This window comes from Diaphorina citri, unplaced genomic scaffold (assembly GCF_000475195.1).
Source record: "Diaphorina citri unplaced genomic scaffold, Diaci psyllid genome assembly version 1.1 scaffold1137, whole genome shotgun sequence".
Classification (NCBI taxonomy): domain Eukaryota; kingdom Metazoa; phylum Arthropoda; class Insecta; order Hemiptera; family Psyllidae; genus Diaphorina; species Diaphorina citri.
Window position 1 is genome coordinate 40,379 of NW_007378566.1, and position 16,337 is coordinate 56,715.

Sequence of the window (16,337 nt, forward strand, 5' to 3'; positions counted from 1 at the left end):
AACCCAGCACTAGAAGAATAATAACAACACCAACAACAAAGATCTCAAGCTAAGTAACACCATACATGTAAAAAGACCACCACAAGCTCACAGATAGACGTATCCATGCTTTTCATCAAGATGGAGCTACATATTGGTTAATTCTTCCAGAGTATCTCACTCATCATGACTACCATGAATACTATGGCAAGTCCCATGTTACCGCGATCAGTACCATGGACAGTACCCCAAAGGCGCTTACGCTCAGGTGTACTCTTCGGCTAGTCTTTTTCCAGTATGCCTTTTCTCTCTGCCCAGAATCGGGCAGTCTTCTTTCAACCGTACGACTTTTCCTTTACAATGCCGAGAACCTCGACCAACGTTACAGACAACTCGGGTTCAAGTCCTCGTCTGGGATGACATTGAATGAAACGTCAGTCCAAATACCAGATTGAGACGTGAAACCAGTTATCTCGAGAGCCAGGTGGGTTCAGAATGAAAATCACATGATCGCCTGCCTGAGCTAGACCTACCGCACCGAGCTTTGTTTGAAATTCACCAGACACCGGTCAGTTGGTCTCGATTGTTTCGATTTCAGGTCTGTATTTTTAGACCTACCGCACCGAGCTTTGTTTGAAATTCACCAGACACCGGTCAGTTGGTCTCGATTGTTTCGATTTCAGGTCTGTTTCTTTACTCGCCTGAGCTAGACCTACCGCACCGAGCTTTGTTTGAAATTCACCAGACACCGGTCAGTTGGTCTCGATTGTTTCGATTTCAGGTCTGTTTCTTTACTTTGTTAGCTTTGTCTGTCTTCGGCTTTGGTATGTCTCATTCATTTGTTTTGAGCAAGAAATTTCAGATCGAGATATTTCAATTTGGAATCTCTTGGCAATCTTAGGTTATGTTTTTTTTTTCTACATAACTGAGAACTTAGAACTTGAGAAGTATTGGAGTGGTTTTCAAAAGGTTTGACTTGGGCTTGGAAATCGACTGAGTCTACTATCTGAGCAAAACTCTTAATAACCATGATCTCGGCTCGGCATATCATTTCAAATCTTGAACATTCAGTGTTGCTTCCACATTAATCGTTTTCCATCCATCCCCATTTCTGTAGCATCATTTTGTTTTTCGTTTTCATATTATTCTTGATCTAAATATTCTAAATGATCATCAACACCTTAGGTTATGTTTTTTTCTACATAACTGAGAACTGAGACCTTAGAACTTGAGAAGTATTGTAGTGGTTTTCAAAAGGTTTGACTTGGGCTTGGAAATCGACTGAGTCTACTATCTGAGCAAAACTCTTCATAACCATGATCTCGGCTCGGCAAATCATTTCAAATCTTGAACATTCAGTGTTGCTTCCACATTAATCTTTTTCCATCCATCCCCATTCTACATAACTGAGAACTGAGAACTTGAGAAGTATTGTAATGGTTTTCAAAAGGTTTGACTTGGGCTTGGAAATCGACTGAGTCTACTATCTGAGCAAAACTCTTAATAACCATGATCTCGGCTCGGCAAATCATTTCAAATCTTGAACATTCAGTGTTGCTTCCACATTAATCTTTTTCCATCCATCCCCATTTCTGTAGCATCATTTTGTTTTTCGTTTTCATATTATTCTTGATCTAAATATTCTAAATCATCTTCAACAAAAAGAAATTCTGCAATGTCTACTCTTACGATTTCCACTCCAAATCAGTAAACATATAGGTACATTGAAAACAGTTTCCAGTGTTTAATATCTGCCTGTAGAAACCCAAGATGTCGCCTTGATGCTTGGTCAGATTAAAGCGCGCAACGACAGGTAATGTATAAATTAATTTAATGTGACAATAATGATAAGATAACGCTATCCCGCACTCGCCATGATATAGAAGACTTTTCATTTCAATTTTCTCAAGTAGTAATTGGCAAGTGTACAAGATTGTAATTTATGTTCACCAATATCAACGGAAGCACGATGGATGAAAACTAAACTGTCCATGAATTTGAGATGAAGTCATTGGTCGATGAACACACAACAGATCAATGTTCACCAATATTCTTTTCATTTTCACATTGGACATCTGTGTAGTGGGATCATCTCCATGTGTTTCTGGCTGGATTTGTTGCCCATTCAATTGAGACGTGAGGCGTCTTGAGTCCGTGAGTAATTTTGGTCAGTTTTGAAACGTCGAACTCTCTTCGAGTCACTCTGTCTGCCAGCTTTTTCACATAGAGTAGGAACGTAGGATTATATTCAGAATTCCCTCATGTTGATGGTTTCAGGCTTGTCTACAACATCCTATATTAATTTCACATACAAAAGCATGAGTGTGTGAGTAGTAAGAGCTAGATTTATCTAGTTTTGACATTCGGCTGAGTAAAAAAAAAGACCATCTTGACTTTTATCATCAACAAAAAGAAATTCTGCAATGTCTACTCATACGATTTCCACTCCAAATCACTAAACAATAGGCACATTGAAAACAGTTTCCAGTGTTTAATATCTGCCTGTAGAAACCCAAGATGTCGCCTTGATGGTTGGTCAGATTAAAGCGCGCAACGACAGGTAATGTATAAATTAATTTAATGTGACAATAATGATAAGATAACGCTATCCCGCACTCGCATGTACATAATTGTATATTTTTCTAAAAATCCTTTCCATTTCTATCGGTCAAGGTTTTCTGCTGAACTTGATGATTAGAACTATAATACTCCAGGGAAATAAACTAAAGACCTAGACAAAAGCTATTGATTTACAGGTGAACTAAAAAGATATCCGGATACAATCATTGAAGAGAGAAAAACTAGACTAGAAATAATAGAAATCTTTTGGGGTCACACTTTCAAACTGTTTAAAGTTGACCAGAGAATCATAAACGGGTGCCAATTTTAATTCTATCAAGCATAGGTTTCTTATTATTTTTAAATAATAGATAAATGATTCATGACTGTGTGCCCATATGGTCACTTACCGTTCTGAGGGATTGAAAGGCCTTCTGAGATCCACTCAAACAAAGTAATTGAACATTGAACTATGGTGTTGAAAAAAAGGAGAAAATAACGACAAATAAGAACAATAAAATAAAATGAAAATTCATAAATGCAATTTTCTGTTTGCATTTCATATTCAGAGTGGCAGCGCTTTGTCCCGCCAAATAATGTTTTAGGTATGCAGCAATCTGCAGCTCCATCGTTACTCGTTAGCCTATGAAGTTACAACTTTTGTCAACAAATGTGACAGATTAAGATTTTGCGACTTTCAATATGACAATTCCATGTCCATGAGTATGAGTTAAAAGGGCTGAGCATCTCTGATCTGATCTCAACGGTGATTTAAAAGGCTGAGCTTCGTAATCTTCATATCTTCCATTTAATGTTTGTGAAAAATGGAAAATTTATGACTAAGCTTGTGGAGCTCCAAGATGTTTGCTGCGTTACAATTCTGTACCGCTTAAGGCTTAAGATATGCCTTATTCTACCACTCAGATGACTAAGCTTGTGGAGCTCCAAGATGTTTGCTGCGTTACAATTCTGTACCTCTTAAGGCTTAAGATATGCCTTATTCTACCACTCACACAACTTGACTTAATTCTTTTGAAGTAGGACTGTACCAGATTGTCTTATACGTCCCGAATTATCAATTCCGTCTCCGTCTAAAGAATTGGGATCCCAAAAATTGACACTGACTTATATGGTTCCCACTACCACTCACACAACTTGACTTAATTCTTTTGAAGTAGGACTGTACCGGATTGTCTTATACGTCCCGAATTATCAATTCCGTCTCCGTCTAAAGAATTGGGATCCCAAAAATTGACACTGACTTATATGGTTCCCATATGAGTCTCACAAATGCAGAAAATAGCAAAAAAAAAAGTCAATAGATCTCGTTGACTTGTAAAAGAGCCTTTAATATAAACCGTGCAACAGCCCCCTACATCAATGTTTTATTAAATTTAAATTGTAACATTAAAATATGCACATTGGAGCTAGGTGTTCTTAGATCTTAAGAATAGCTCCGTTAGTGCACCGCAGCACTTGGAACAGTATAATATGTATATTGGACTTAATGACTAATACATCTAAATAATCATAAAAAGTGTTCGTACAAGTCTATCCAGCACTAATCATGGTTGCATCTAGTCTAAATATGTTGGACTTAATGACTAATACATCTAAATAATCATAAAAAGTGTTCGTACAAGTCTATCCAGCACTAATCATGGTTGCATCTAGTCTAACGTATATGTTGGACTTACTTAATGACTAATACATCTAAATAATCATAAAAAGTGTTCGTACAAGTCTATCCAGCACTAATCATAGTTGCATCTAGTCTAACTGGAACTGGATCTATAAAGTTTATTTATTTGACGTTTATGAGTCACGCTTCTCGAGGCAAAAGTTCTTTCTCCATTCCAGGGTTGGATTGTTTTATAGAAATTCGCGAGTTTTTCATGTTCTTGTGAATATACAAAGTTGCACTGGAACAAAACGCGAGCATATCTTGTTGATGTACCCACAAACTCGTACAGTATCAATACTAGTAGTTCATTGAACTGTTGAACCTTACTCAGAAAATGGGTCATAAGTTCATAAGGGACTTCCAAAAGCTCAAAAGGGACCCAAAAACTAACTAGCAAATTAAGTAAATTTCCTTTACGCGTATGTGTTCAAACATATTTTACTTAATTTCAACAAAATCAGACAAACCGTTCAGGAGTTATGGAACAAACGGACAAAAATAAATTGAAATAATTAGCAAATTAAGTAAATTTCCTTTACGCGTATGTGTTCAAACATATTTTACCCAATTTCAACAAAATCAGAGTTATGGAACAAACGGACAAAAATAAATTGAAAATAGTCAATTTTGAAACGTCGAACTAACAGAGTTATGGAACAAACGGACAAAAATCAGCAAATTAAGTAAATTTCCTTTACGCGAATGTGTTCAAACATATTTTACTTAATTTCAACAAAATCAGACAAACCGTTCAGGAGTTATGGAACAAACGGACAAAAATAAATTGAAAATAGTCAATTTTGAAACGTCGAACTCTCTTCGAGTCACTCTGTCTGCCAGCTTTTTCACATAGAGTAGAAATGTAGGATTATATTCAGAATTCTCTCATGTTGATGGTTTCGGGCTTGTCTACAACATCCTATATTAATTTCACCAACAAAAGCATGAGTGTGTGAGTAGTAAGAGCTAGATTTATCTAGTTTTGACATTCGGCTGAGTAAAAAAAAAGACCATCTTGACTTTTATTGGTATCAAGTGTGTATAATTGTATATTTTTCTAAAAATCCTTTCCATTTCTATCGGTCAAGGTTTTCTGCTGAACTTGATGATTCAATTTTGAAACGTCGAACTAACTTCGTTCGATAGGAGTCACTCTGTCTGCCAGCTTTTTCACATAGAGTAGGAATGTAGGATTATATTCAGAATACTCTCATGTTGATGGTTTCGGGCTTGTCTACAACATCCTATATTAATTTCACATACGAAAGCATGAGTGTGTGAGTAGTATAAGCTAGATTTATCTAGTTTTGACATTCGGCTGAGTAAAAGAAAGACCATCTTGACTCTTATTGGTATCAAGTGTGTATAATTGTATATTTTTCTAAAAATCCTTTCCATTTCTATCGGTCAAGGTTTTCTGCTGAACTTGATGATTAGGACTATAATACTCCAGGGAAATAAACTAAAGACCTAGACAGAAGCTATCGATTTATAGTTTACAGGTGAACTAAAAAGATATCCGGATACAATCATTGAAGAGAGAAAAACTTGACTAGAAATAATAGAAATCTTTTGGGGGTCACACTTTCAAACTGTTTAAAGTTGATCAGAGAATCATAAACGGTTGCCAATTTTAATTCTATCAAGCCTAGGTTTCTTATTACGATTTACAGTTTACAGGTGAACTAAAAAGATATCCGGATACAATCATTGAAGAGAGAAAAACTAGACTAGAAATATTAGAAATCTTTTGGGGTCACACTTTCAAACTGTTTAAAGTTGATCAGAGAATCATAAACGGTTGCCAATTTTAATTCTATCAAGCCTAGGTTTCTTATTATTTTTAAATAGTAAATGATTCATAACTGTGTGCCCATATGGTCACTTACCGTTCTGAGGGATTGAAAGGCCTTCTGAGATCCACTCAAACAAAGTAATTGAACATTGAACTATCCACCCATTCATTTGAGTGCCATCCGTTTCATTGTGTGTTACAAATTACAATCTTCCTCAATCACATCATCTGAAACAGAAATAGCACCAAATATATTGAAGAAGGATTTATAAGTTCAGTGTAAAACACACCTAATAGAGTTATATTACCCTCAGTTTTAGCATCAAATGTCTTGATATCAATATTGTACAGTTTCTCATCATCAATTTGATTAGTGCAAATTACACTTCGTTATACGTATTATCTAATTATTCGCGTTGAGGTGTGATTAAATGACAGACGTGTGTTTTATTGATAAGAGCAATCATAATTATTCCTATAATGTCATCTAGAGTTGCACTTTCTGAAATGTCAAGTGGCGCTGATGTTTGATGGGTGGCGAATTTGTGTGTTTTTCCTTTATTAGTTTACAATAGCCCAATAAATATTTGATAAACCTCCTGTTTATAAATTTTAATTATTTAAAGGCGATTTAATTATTCCTATAATGTCATCTAGAGTTGCACTTTCTGAAATGTCAAGTGGCGCTGATGTTTGATGGGTGGCGAATTTGTGTGTTTTTCCTTTATTAGTTTACAATAGCCCAATAAATATTTGATAAACCTCCTGTTTATAAATTTTAATTATTTAAAGGCGATTTATTCAAATATCTTTTTTTATTACTATCAAATCAATTCATTTGAATGACGTTTTGCACCTGCTTAACAATGTTGCAACCTTAGTTTGTTGATTTTCTACACTTTGGTTTTTGAAAAAGGTAAGATCTCTAAGTTTTTGTGCTCTAAGATTTATTGCGAATCAAAATTTAATTAACGGATACAACTCAGTGAAGATTTGTTACATTGTGAAACAATGTGACTTGGCTTCCTTTTCTACTAAATGTTTTTGTAGGAGGGACACATTTCCTCAAATGTCATTCGTTGGTAAGGTTATTATTGTATGCAAGGTTTATTTTGTCATCAATGTTGTGTTTTGTAGCAAGTAAACATAAACCGCGTTGTAATTACATTGTTGTGATTTATGTTTTTCCTCTATATGTTTACGTTCGTGATTCAAGTCTTCGTACAGGATATTGTTTTCCATTCTTTCGAAACGGATTGAATTTCAAACCTATCAGAATCGATGATTTACCTCGAGGAAAAACAATCGCTGGGTCTTGAGAAAATGACCATAGACCATATTGAAAGCATACTGATACTAAAGCGTACTTAACACAATTGTTCTGTTGGTTCACAAGTCAGTTTATTTAGAAACTTCGTCGTTTATTTCGATTTTAGATGATATTAGTGCATAAATAGAAAGTCCAAACTGTTGAAAAAGATTCCTAATTTCTAATGAAGACATAATGTCAACAACCACTGGCTCAACGTCTAAACTCAGATAACTAAACATCCTATACCACAGACAGCCACACAAGAACTACATATTGTTTACATAGACCACCTATCATTAACAGAAGCATCATGAGTCTCAATTTGAAAGCATACTGATACTAAAGCATATGGAACACAATTGTTCTGTTGGTTTACAAGTCAGTTTATTCAGAAACTTCGTCGTTTATTTAGATTTTAGATGATATTAGTGCATAAATAGAAAGTCCAAACTGTTGAAAAAGATTCCCAATTTCCTAATTTCTAATGAAGACATAACAACCACTGGACATAGACCACATTGAAAGCATACTGATACTAAAGCGTACTTAACACAATTGTTCTGTTGGTTCACAAGTCAGTTTATTCAGAAACTTCGTCGTTTATTTAGATTTTAGATGATAGTAGTGCATAAATAGAAAGTCCAAACTGTTGAAAAAGATTCCTAATTTCTAATGAAGACACAATGTCAACAACCACTGGCTCAACTCAACGTCTAAACTCAGATAACCAAACATCCTATACCACAGACAGCCACACAAGAACTACATATGTACTGATACTAAAGCGTACTTAACACAATTGTTCTGTTGGTTTACAAGTCAGTTTATTCAGAAACTTCGTCGTTTATTTAGATTTTAGATGATATTAGTGCATAAATAGAAAGTCCAAACTGTTGAAAAAGATTCCTAATTTCTAATGAAGACACAATGTCAACAACCACTGGCTCAACTCAACGTCTAAACTCAGATAACCAAACATCCTATACCACAGACAGCCACACAAGAACTACATATTGTTTACATAGACCACCTATCATTAACAGAAGCATCATAACTTGTGTGAGTCTCAACACAAAACCGATCTCCTTATCTCACCATCAGAAGAAACACCTAACATATGGCAGTATGGCACGATCACTATACAAACTCTTATCCAACCACTGGCTCAACTCAACGTCTAAACTCAGATAACCAAACATCCTATACCACAGACAGCCACACAAGAACTACATATTGTTTACATAGACCACCTATCATTAACAGAAGCATCATAACTTGTGTGAGTCTCAACACAAAACCCATCTCCTTATCTCACCATCAGAAGAAACACCTAACATATGGCAGTATGGCACGATCACTATACAAACTCTTATCTCCCTCAAGACATAAATCTAAATTTAAATTCGAATCTTCTTATGTCCATAGAGGCAAACCCAGAAATAATCTGAGTAAAATCTACAGCCAAGGTCACAGAGTTGTTGCAGCAGTCCATAAATACTTCAATGTAACATAGGTTTATTCGATTTTCACAATTAAATCTGTGTTCGAGACTATTAATTTATGATCTTCCAATTGTTGGTCGAAGAACAATAGGAGTGAATTGTTTACCTTATGTAAGCAAGAGCTCTGTGTGTGTTCTATACTGTCCCGTCTAACTTGGACGAATTCAGCTGGACAGTTAAATTTCCTATTACCCAAGTATTTAGGTAATTCCTCAAAATTATTGGGTCATCTGGGCTCCATTCTATAAAACTTATACGAGTTATAAATCCTGTAATACAGGAAAATTGCCTTTTTTTAAGGCCAAATTTTACGATGGTCGTTCCACTAAAGGCTTACCCACTACTTGTAGAATACGATCATAGGCAAAATTCGGATAAGAGGGAAGAAAAGACTGAGAACCACTATCGAAGATAAATTTCTCAAATGTCAGCCAGAAGGTCCGTAACGATATTGACAGCGTATTCTATAAAACTTATACGAGTTATAAATCCTGTAATACAGGAAAATTGCCTTTTTTTAAAGGCCAAATTTTACGATGGTCGTTCCACTAAAGGCTTACCCACTACTTGTATAATACGATCATAGGCAAAATTTGGATAAGAGGGAAGAAAAGACTGAGAACCACTATCGAAGATAAATTTCTCAAATGTCAGCCAGAAGGTCCGTAACGATATTGACAGCGGAAAACCTGAAACACACACGATGCAGGATATTTCTATATCCAACTACCAATATCCATTCGAGAGAGTTGTTTCTTCATTGATGTACCTATGTAAATATTCAATTTTATTTCTATGCTTTGGTGATGATAGTAGCATCAGGTACTGCAGGTAGCCACAATCCCTCCAAAAAATTGATGGAATCTAATAGGGACTGTTATCAGAAGTGGTGATAGTAGGGAATAGGTGATGTCTGATATAACCACTCTATAACTACATAAGGGAGTCTGAGATTATTAAAAAGTGGGATGAAGGAAGGAATTTCAAGTGCTCCAAGCACAGATGGATAGCGATGAGCTCGGAGGAGTATACACACACCACGCTCTGAAGTACAACTACTGACTAACATGCTATATCTTGGGACTGGAGATAAGAGTCTTGTTTAGTACTCTATGTGTGATCACCACTATGAGAAACATTGTAATATAGGTTACCATTACCAGACAAAGCAAGGCTGCGTATGTCAGACACATGTATAACATCATACCATGTAACAAGGATGGCGTGATGTATTGAAAGCGACCGTTCTCATCACTGTAAACAAAACAATAGCACAAAAATAAACAATTTGAAATTCTTTCGCGTCAATTAGCGTGATTCAGTATGAAATGGAACTAATAGTATTGTTTTTGAGCCGTCATAAACTTACGAGTCTAAGCAATGGAGAGTGTAGAAGTAGTTATCCACATGTAGAAATAATTGCCATCAGCAGATCAGTGAACACTGTTAACACTGATGTCAACAGTGATTTAAAATAAAAGGGCTGAGCATCTCTGCTCTGATCTCAACGGTGATTTAAAAGGCTGAGCTTCGTAATCTTCATATCTTCCATTTAATGTTTGTGAAAAATGGAAAATTGATGACTAAGCTTGTGGAGCTCCAAGATGTTTGCTGCGTTACAATTCTGTACCTCTTAAGGCTTAAGATATGCCTTATTCTACCACTCACACAACTTGACTTAATTCTTTTGAAGTAGGACTGTACCAGATTGTCTTATACGTCCCGAATTATCAATTCCGTCTCCGTCTAAAGAATTGGGATCCCAAAAATTGACACTGACTTATATGGTTCCCAGAAAAGGCTTTCACTTCACTCGATGACATCCCACTAACCGAGCGCGTCAGGGCACAAAACCGCCACCTTGAACAACACCTCTTTCATTTTGTTCCCAGATCCTCTTTCAACACAAACACAAATTAATCCTCTTTCATTTTGTTCCCATAACAAAACTGCAGCGAAAGATCCCACTAATTGGGCCCCTTTCGTTTGTTCCCTGTCACAGAACAAAACTCCTAGGAAATATCCCACTAAGAGCAATTGAGGAGAGAAATCGGCCTGTAGCTGACAGGGATGTGGCGGTCTTTCCCAGGTTTAAGTAGGGGTATGATCGTGGCTACAGACCAAAGAGACGGAAACTTGCCAGATGTCCATATGAAGTTGTACACATGAAGGAGGTTTTCCAAGACTTCAGACGGTAACTGCTTCAACATGAGGAACGAAATGCCATCTGGACCAGCCGCTTTGGAACCGCACGACAGAAGGCTATTCATCATTTCCTTATAAGAAAAAGGACAGTTGAATTCATCAGTCTTGGAATAATCAAAATCTATGGGAGAACTCTCACTAGCTGCTTTAAAGGAGAGAAAGTCAGCATCCAACTACCTATATCCATTCGAGAGAGTTGTTTCTTCATTGATGTATGTAAATATTCAATTTTATTTCTATGCTTTGGTGATGATAGTAGCAGGTACTGCAGGTAGCCACAATCCCTCCAAAAATTTGATGGAATCTAATAGGGACTGTTATCAGAAGTGGTGATAGTAGGGAATAGGTGATGTCTGATATAACCACTCTATAACTACATAAGTATCAATCAACAGATTCAACAGGCTCTGAAGTACAACTACTGACTAACATGCTATATCTTGGGACTGGAGATAAGAGTCTTGTTTAGTACTCTATGTGTGATCACCACTATGAGAAACAATGTAATATAGGTTACCATTTACCATTACCAGACAAAGCAAGGCTGCGTATGTCAGACACATGTATAACATCATACCATGTAACAAGGATGGCGTGATGTATTGAAAGCGACCGTTCTCATCACTGTAAACAAAACAATAGCACAAAAATAAACAATTTGAAATTCTTTCGCGTCAATTAGCGTGATTCAGTATGAAATGGAACTAATAGTATTGTTTTTGAGCCGTCATAAACTTACGAGTCTAAGCAATGGAGAGTGTAGAAGTAGTTATCCACATGTAGAAATAATTGCCATCAGCAGATCAGTGAACACTGTTAACACTGATGTCAACAGTGATTTAAAATAAAAGGGCTGAGCATCTCTGCTCTGATCTCAACGGTGATTTAAAAGGCTGAGCTTCGTAATCTTCATATCTTCCATTTAATGTTTGTGAAAAATGGAAAATTGATGACTAAGCTTGTGGAGCTCCAAGATGTTTGCTGCGTTACAATTCTGTACCTCTTAAGGCTTAAGATATGCCTTATTCTACCACTCACACAACTTGACTTAATTCTTTTGAAGTAGGACTGTACCAGATTGTCTTATACGTCCCGAATTATCAATTCCGTCTCCGTCTAAAGAATTGGGATCCCAAAAATTGACACTGACTTATATGGTTCCCAGAAAAGGCTTTCACTTCACTCGATGACATCCCACTAACTGAGCGCGTCAGGACACAAAACCGCCACCTAGAACGACACCAATAATTAATCCTCTTTCATTTTGTTCCCAGAACAAAACTGCAGCGAAAGATCCCACTAATTGGGCCCCTTTCGTTTGTTCCCTGTCACAGAACAAAACTCCTAGGAAATATCCCACTAATTGAGCCCCTTTTTGTTCCCTGTTCACAGATGCTGCAGTGCAGACTGACATTGCTCGTATTGATAATCATGACAGTGACAATGTTAGTTCTCGATCAAATCCAATGCTCCCCAGTCAACACGCGCAACAACAATCAAATCGCGGGCCATCCGCTCAGCAAGCGGTCGTTTTTCGACATCCAATGCAAGGGCGTGTACGACAAAAGTATATTCGCCCGATTAGATAGGATCTGCGAAGACTGCTACGACTTATTTAGGGCCCCTCAAATTCATACCTTATGCAGGTGAGTCTTTGACACGGGGAATTCATACCCATCTACGAGTAATTTACTAGGGAGCTTCTGTTTAGAGCAATTTGGAGAAAATGTACAAAGAATAGTTATTAAGTCCTACTAAAGTATCAAGTAGGAAAGTTCATGTTTGTACTCATAACCATCTACGAATAATTTACTAGGGGGCTTCTGTTTAGAGCAATTTGGAGAAAATGTACAAAGAATAGTTATTAAGTCCTACTAAAGTATCAAGTAGGAAAGTTCATGTTTGTAGAAGAAGGAAATAGGGAAATTCAAACCCATCTGATTTACTAGGAGGCCTCTGTTCAGAGCAATTTGAAGAAAATGGACAAGTTGTTTTCAAAGGGGAAAGTTGATGTTTGCAGAAGACATAAACCATCTTTAGATCTGATGATCTCTGTAGGAAAAATCCAGGGACAATAAGTTGACAAATCTCTGGGGTTGAAAAGTCTCTGAAAAATATTAGAGCTGTGTAGGGTACATGGTACATGAGTAATTAAGTAAATAAGTTTGATATTTTCTTAGAGCTCTGCATTTGCTTGCTTATTTGCTCAGTTTATTATTTATTTACTTTTGGGTGCTATCTTTCGACCGTCAAGGTAATTATTCTGTTCAGTTCGTAATATCTTTTATTTATTATTTATCATTTTTTAACTCCTTTTCTTCTTATTATGACTATTGTTTTGTGTCTCATTTGACGAAAACCGGACACTACATGGAATCTTTCTTTTCACCATTTCAGGAAAGACTGTTTTACGAGTGATTATTTCAAAGGCTGCCTGGAAGTGTTACGGCTAACGGATGAGTCGGATTCAATACAGGCGGATATAATGCAATTGCATGGTGTGGATCCAGGATTATAACATTTGCTTTTCAAATTAGGTATTATTTTTCGCTTTTTATTTTAAGTTTCTCCTAATTCCTTTTCTTTTTCATTTCTTCCTATTAATTTTCTTTTGTTTCCTTTGAATTTTATTCATTTCCTTCCTTTTCCTTTCGTTAGTTTTCCTTCTCCCTTTTATTTTATTTATTAATTTATTTATATTTTTATATTTATTTTTATTTGGTGCACAATAATTTCTTTTATGTTGCTATTTTTGGTTCTTTTTCAAAGTCAAGTTTTCAAAATTATCATTTGCTATCATTTTCTCTTTATTTGAACTCCAGTTAGGTACCTCTATGATCAAGGAAAAAATACGAATTTTAAAAATGTCTTTATTTCTGGTCGTTTTAGATGGTCACCACTTAAGTGGGATGCGTGACAAATTGATTGACGAATAATTTCATTGTTATCCATAAGTTTTTCATCTAATTCAATTAAATTTCCATTCCAGGGTCAAGATCCAATGATGAAGTCTGCACTTTTCATTTCAGATAATGGATTTTCTTCTTGTCTTTTCATCAATTTCACATTGATGCTGATTAGTATGTTCTTGAATTTACTTAATTGAATAATCATTCCATTTTGATCATTGAATATGTCTTTCGTCCTATAACCGTAATATCAATGGTAACCTTGGGTGCTTCATTTCTCCCAAGATTTGGTCCTTTCTTTATTGCCATTATGACTTTCCAAATTCTTTCCATCCCTTCTAAGGAACATAGTCATCAAGTAATCCGCTTCATGAATGATCTTCTCTGGCCTTTTTAGTTCACTTCTTTTATTCATTTTCTCCAAACTTCAAAAAGTTTTGTAAAAGTAAAAGTTTGTTGTCCAGTCCAGAAATCTATTTCATTTTTGGCATGTTGTTCTTCATTTCCTAACGTCCTATTTAGCAGGTAACTTTAAGTTCTGATCTATTCTGAGCTATTTGGTGGTATAGGTACATACCTCATTTTCTTTCAATTTATGGTGTTTTCTATCATACACTTTTGTTGCTCTCCTACATGGTCTACTTCATTTTTCTCGGTTTGTTTGATATCAATATTGTACAGTTTCTCATCATCAATTTGATTAGTGCAAATTACACTTCATTATACGTATTATCTAATTATTCGCGTTGAGGTGTGATTAAATGACAGACGTGTGTTTTATTGATAAGAGCAATCATAATTATTCCTATCTCGGTTTGTGTTACAGAAGGGACTGTTTCATGAACAACTACTTCGATGAGTGTGAGGAGGCCCTCACCTATTCCGACATGGAGCGTGCCAGGAACAAGCATGACATTGAAATCATCAACGGGATCCCTGTTCTCATGTGAAAGTCTTCAATAGGTATTGACTCTATGGTGGCTTTCGGTAAATTCCCTTTAAGGATGAACTATTCATTCTGTACCAAAGTCAGAACTTTGGGTCCGGGTTGTATTTGAATTTTGTGACGAATTTTGACTTTTGGTTTTGCATTTTGCACCGTTCGTTGATGTGTAGAGCCTGATTCACACTATAGTGCCAGTCAAGGTCCAGTCACGGTCCGGTAACGGTCCGATCAAAAGATTGAGTATTCACACTATCGTTCAACATTACAAAAACATATAGGAACATTGAAATTCGGTAACTTGACTAGTACCGCTAGGCACTGCAAGTTAGTGTTGATATCTATCTGTTGGACTCTGAAAAAGTCAAGTGGGGAGGAAGGTAAACATTGCAAAAACATATAGGAACATTGAAATTCGGTAACTTGACCAGTACCGCTAGGCACTGCAAGTTAGTGTTGATATCTATCTGTTTTGAAAAACAAGTGTTAAGAACAAAAGTGCAGACACCACCACAAGCATTATTACCCCCAATATAATCATGTCTATACAAATCATAAGAACCCAACCTAGGAGGTTGATGCGAAGGCGCGAGCCGCGACTCTTGCAAGCAAATAACAGGTGGGGAAAACTTCCTTACCAGACACTTTAGTTCATCGATATGATTAACCAGACCGTTTATATTCCACTGAATTAGAGTAGTGTTCATATTTTAAAAGGGTAATGTGAAGGAAGAAGAGGAAAAAAGAAAGGAGAGGGATAGAAGAAGAAGAAGAAGAAGAAGAAGAAAAAAAAAAAAAAAAAAAAAAAAAAAAAAAAAAAAAAAAAAAAGGAAAACAAAGGACAGGTAAGAGAAAAAGAAGCAAGAAAAGGGAGAGAGAGATAACTCATTATTTGGCAATACCTTATAGCACAGACAAGCAAAGGCGAACTTAAAAAGCGTACGGGACTACGGGACAAAAAATGAACATGAACTATCAATGAACACCGACGTACAAACATTGACAAAAAAAAAAAAAAAAAAAAAAAAAAAAAAAAAAAAAAAAAAAAAAAAAATCCTTTGAATTACAGACTCAACATTGAGCATAGACAACATGACAAACATGAACAAGAAAAATCTTCTGTATAGGAATAAAGCATCTGATAATGACTGGATAGTAAAGATGATGCGCCGGGTGGGGGGGGGCATGGGGAGGACGCAAACACTCAACTTAGCTCCCGCGGTTGCGACACATATTCGCAGTCAACGCAGGTAAACATTTGTGTCACTTACCGGATGCTGAGGGCATCGCATGCTCCACCCTGTCACCACACTTCCAGAATTGAGCAACAGTACATCCGACTGGATGCGTGCAGGACTTACCAACAGCCAAAACCCGCGGTGCCACACATACGGCAGCAGTCGCACGTAAACACACTTACCGGGACGGATTCTTGCAGGGGCCCATCGT

The 16,337-nt window shown here is 36.4% G+C and overlaps 1 protein-coding gene and 1 long non-coding RNA gene across 6 annotated transcripts in view; one reads left to right on the top strand and one right to left on the bottom strand.

The window, feature by feature from the left end:
• LOC103514417 (ion transport peptide-like) overlaps positions 1-16,337 on the top strand; it is a 58,580-nt gene that overhangs the window by 35,853 nt on the left and 6,390 nt on the right. For 2 of the 5 annotated variants that reach the window (XM_026827391.1, XM_026827393.1), the window contains exons 2-3: positions 12,429-12,682; positions 13,434-13,573. In XM_026827391.1, the coding sequence (XP_026683192.1) occupies positions 12,429-12,682; positions 13,434-13,554 (375 nt within the window). In that variant the 3' untranslated portion in view covers positions 13,555-13,573. Of the gene's footprint in view, positions 1-2,018; positions 2,134-6,791; positions 6,934-12,428; positions 12,683-13,433; positions 13,575-16,337 lie in introns of those variants that run through there. The other 3 variants (XM_026827394.1, XM_026827395.1, XM_026827392.1) reach the window with 3 other exon arrangements.
• LOC103514416 overlaps positions 1-16,337 on the bottom strand; it is a 78,150-nt gene that overhangs the window by 33,417 nt on the left and 28,396 nt on the right. The window contains exon 2 of the long non-coding RNA XR_003392933.1: positions 6,112-6,245. This is a non-coding gene — a long non-coding RNA (uncharacterized LOC103514416). The remainder of the gene's footprint in view (positions 1-6,111; positions 6,246-16,337) is intronic.